Below are 4,462 nucleotides of genomic sequence, written 5' to 3'. Positions count from 1 at the left end.
AGCTAGCTGAAAGCACAATACCTTGCTTCATTTCAGTCTCCCCATAAGTGAGTTCATAGATAACAGTTATTGGATGAAAAAATCCAGGAGGGCAAAAATGATATGGCACTAGCTGCAGAAGCAAAAGATCCTTTTAAGTTAACGAAAGAAAGCAAAACATCCGTCTCTATGATTTTTATTTTCAAAAAGGACAAAAAGGACTAAACATCAGATGTATGGACATAATTAGGCTCCTGAGATCTATAACCAATTAGATGTGCAAATACAATACGAGTTTGGCAAAAAAGAAAAGGGCAAATAGAAGGAAAATGACTTGTTTAAATAAAATATTGAGAAGAGGAAAGTAGAAACTGGTTTGTACCTGAGGCAGTTGCTTTACAAGGTTGGGTAATATTGCATTCTTCATCGAGTTTAACTGGTCAACTAAACCCGGAATGATCAAGGCTGAAACAGCATAAGTCAATGGAAGAAACTTGGCAGCATAACAGAGAACTTCTGCCTTCAAGTCGACAACCAAAAGACTGGTCTTGTCCATAGCTGAAAGTACATAAATTTAACTTCCATTAGGAGTGGTAACAACACCTATACCATGACAAACATCTGCTTGTTACCACTTAAGGCTGGAGAGGTGAAGGTACGAAGTAAATACTGACATCAATAACTACCTGGAAAGTACTTTACAACTGGTGCAATAGATTTTTGAGACTTTGCCGAGCTATTTAGAAGAACACTTACGTGGATTATATCTGCATTCTAAGAAAAAAAACTTTTGGAAAACTAGGGCTAAGATCAGATTCTAATTGATTAAGGTGAAACTAAGCAAAACACTCATAGAATCACCCACAACCTTATATCCACATGAAGTCATTCATGCTATAAAACATCTGTTTTGAATATTCGAATCTGGAAAAAAATCAATACCTGTGAAGAAAACGTTGAGGACTCAGTTTTACTTTTTAAACAGAAGTTTGCACATGGCAAAGACATGTCATCAACATTTTGGCTGCCATCATCCAAATGCCTAAACTTTGACAGATTAATTTGAAAATCCATTTGTGAACCACGTAGAATGACTGGACAAGGGTCTTCTGTGGAGTTTTTGTATACTGGTTCCACTATATATACCACCTGTGAGTCTCTCAACTTGGAAATAACCGATTCCGTGGCATGTATGTACGTCTTTTCAACATCTGAAAGATATAGGAGTTCAAATGATATTAAGTGTCTTGCTCATTAATGAAAGGAAGAAAAGAGATGAGGAAAAGAATTTCAAGACAGGAAAGCAGGTGTCTGATAGAAATATATAAATACATGTATAAAAGACCAACTTTCAAAAAGAAAAATGAAAGAACACAAGGGCATACATAAAACTAAGTCCATACACCCTTAAAAAAGGAGTTTAATCTAACAACGGTGTCTGATAGAAATATATGCAAGATAGTTTGCACACAAAGCCCTGCACGCTGAGTACTTTTTAGTTTTCATTTAAGAACGTTAAATGACAAACGATTTGATCGATTGGTACCCTTGTTAGAGATATAAACAATCTTGAATAAACCCCCACTGTCATAACATCGTTTTTGTACATGTAAAATTCCTGAATCTTAGGATATCAGCTAGACTACTATGACTCCAGAGTGTAAACTGCTGATATCCAGCTAGAACAACACAGTCCTGTATATAGCCCAGCGCACTAGTCGAACCAATAGTTATGAAGCCCAATCAATTTGTACAAACTGGCATATCTAACGTGTAAATAACAATCATTTCATGCACTTCTAGCTAACGAGGCTTTACATTTACCAAACCCGAGAAAGTGTAAGCATCGTATCCTTCTAACATATAAAGGTTATGGCACCTAAACAAAACCACAGTTTTAACTTCACCTGATGGACTGTCGAGAGGAAAATAGAGCGGTATACTAATCGGCAATTCGCATCGGAGTAGACAACCTCTCTCCCATATATATTTTTCGGGATTATTTTCGTACATGACCGAAGAAACAGAATCCAAGCTCGTGCCATTTTCAGACTGGGAGACGAAAAAGTGAATATCTGTAGAATTGATATCGGCAGCCGCTCCAATAAATATTTGCTTCTCTGTCTTTTCGCCGTGAGATAGAAGCTGACTCAATCTCCGCGCCGCATCAATTGCGTTGCTCGCATGTTCTTGTACGTTGAAATTTCCAACAACCAATGCTCCAATAATATAAAAACCCTTCAATAATAACGTCCGCAGCTCTTCTGCTCAAAAAAGCAGACAAGTTTCTCGATTCTAATTCGAAAAATTCCAATTCACTCGAGACTACATGGTTCAGTGCAGTCCAATCAAAATCATAAATCGAACTAAAGAATTTTTCTAACTCGGGCCGTATTTGAGTGAAACTCGCATAATGGTACTTACCTGCTTCCTTGGTGAAATCAGGCGACAGAGATTCAGGTGGAGACAAATGATGGATGCATCTGAGAGTGGAGACGATAGTCAAAGGCGATAGAAACGGCGATCCGATGAGCCATTGAAGAGCCGGCTCTTTTTTCTGGAGAACAAGCTTGTGAGGCAGAATTCTGATACATTGTTGCTCAACGACTTCTTCCATGGGTGCTTCAAAAGCTCGCAGCTCTTGGAGCGCGAACTGTAAGTTCTTCGTCTGCAGTTACAGAAGGCATACCATTAAGCCGCACGAATTGGGCTGGGCTGAGGAGGCCCAAATACCACAGTGAAGCCCAATTAGTTATCTATCATTGGCCCCAAAACCTATACCTCGTGGTCGAGAGTTGGTATTGGTAATGGACTGGGCCTCGTTCATTGAAACTACAAACAGCCCACTTTATAAGCCACTACAAGCCGTATAAATTGTAGTAATGGGCTGGGATGAAGAGGCCCAAAACTTACTGTTAGTAGGTCAACCGAGCCTAGTTCATTGAGCTTCAAGCTGCTACAAAGCGTACAAATTGTTGTACGGGACTCACAAGAAAAGTAGCAAATTTTAAAGTTTTATTTAGAAAATAGATAAAAATATTTTAATAATATAAAAATAGTAAAATATATATATATAATATAAAATACTAATTAGTAAATATGTGTTTGCACAAGATTTCAATAAAAATTTATTTCGTGAAATTTGAACTTTGTATTTGTATTAATTTTGTGGAAAGTGAGTATAATCTCTAATACATAGTATTTTGATGCTTTCAAAATAAACTACAATCTTTAAGCTGGTTGATCTTCTTGAGCGATAGGCCTTTGGGCTTGTTGATCTTCTTGGGTGATCGATCTTTGGGCTTGTTGATCTTCTTGGATGATTGGCCTTTGGGCGTAATGATCTTCTTGGATGATCGTCCTTGGGCTTGTTGATCTTCTTGGATGAGTGACCTTTGGGCTTGTTGATCTTCTTGGATGATCCACTTTTGGGCTTGATGATTGACTTTTGGGCGTATTGATCTTCTTGGATGATTGACCTTTGGGCTTGTTGATCTTCTTGGACGATCGACCGTTGGGCTTGTTGATCTTTGTGGATGATCGACCTTCCGGCTTGCAGATCTTCTTGGAGGATTAATGTTTGCACGAGGCTTATAAAAAAACTTGTTTCATGGAGTTGAACTTAAGTTGGTGTTGATGTTGATGCGATGTGGTTTGATCTCTAGTGCTTGATCCTCTGATTCTCTCTCGACTGAATGCGTACGCTTGATGTATAGAAGTGGGCCGTGTGGATGTTCTTGAACTTCGAGTCTTGGAAGAATGCTTGTATCTATCTTCAAAGGACTTCAGTCTTCAAGCGTGTTCAAAATGTTTGTATCTTTAAAGGACTTCAGCTTTCAGAATGCTTGTATCTTCTGACCTTCAGAGCTTTAATATGTCTTCTGATCTCCAGAGATATAGTGTCTTCTGATATTCAGAGGTTTGATATGCCTTCTGATCCTCAAACCTTTGGAGGAGTTATGTTCTTCAGATCTTTGGAGCTTCAGACTTTAGATCTTCAGAGAGCTTTTGCCTTCAATTCTTCCAACCTCCCCTCCCATATGAAGAGGTAAGGCCTCTATTTATAGAAGTTTTAAAGGAAATATGACATGAGGATTTCCACGAGCAACGGAATGATTGTTCCAAATTCCATTCGCATTTGAACATACACAGTTACTATCAAGAAACGGAAACTTACAGGTCATGTAAAATACGAAATTACAGCATGTTTTACAATAAGATCAAGGGATAGAACATCATACCTTTGAAGACTCATTTTCAAACTCCCTCGATCACGAACGCTCGTTCAATCTCTAAGACGGTAACATACGAACGCTCGAACACAATGACTGCAACACAGCACGATCACAGCGACCACCACACGAACACCGCGAACTCAACGAACGGTCTCCAAAAACCTCGACCTCAGTCGAGTTGAGTAAGACACCACCACAATGGCTACCTTGGTATTCTCGGTGTGAGAATCCAGAAGTGTGGGCTCTGT

The 4,462-nt window shown here is 38.8% G+C and overlaps 1 protein-coding gene across 1 annotated transcript in view; it reads right to left on the bottom strand.

Annotated features, from left to right (window-relative positions):
- Nucleotides 1-2,639, bottom strand: part of LOC120084094 (probable Ufm1-specific protease) — a 6,043-nt gene extending 3,404 nt beyond the window's left edge. Inside the window, exons 1-6 of the mRNA XM_039039992.1 lie at nt 2,404-2,639; nt 1,887-2,243; nt 922-1,190; nt 666-753; nt 362-537; nt 4-112 (exon numbers count right to left, since the gene is read on the bottom strand). Coding sequence (XP_038895920.1) covers nt 4-112; nt 362-537; nt 666-753; nt 922-1,190; nt 1,887-2,243; nt 2,404-2,596 — 1,192 coding nt within the window. The 5' untranslated portion in view covers nt 2,597-2,639. The remainder of the gene's footprint in view (nt 1-3; nt 113-361; nt 538-665; nt 754-921; nt 1,191-1,886; nt 2,244-2,403) is intronic.
- Between the last annotated feature and the right edge of the window lie 1,823 nt (nt 2,640-4,462).

This window comes from Benincasa hispida, chromosome 8 (genome assembly GCF_009727055.1).
Source record: "Benincasa hispida cultivar B227 chromosome 8, ASM972705v1, whole genome shotgun sequence".
NCBI classification, from domain to species: Eukaryota; Viridiplantae; Streptophyta; class Magnoliopsida; order Cucurbitales; family Cucurbitaceae; genus Benincasa; species Benincasa hispida.
The sequence above is the reverse complement of the archived record's forward strand: the minus strand, read 5'-3'. Positions and strand labels throughout refer to the sequence as shown.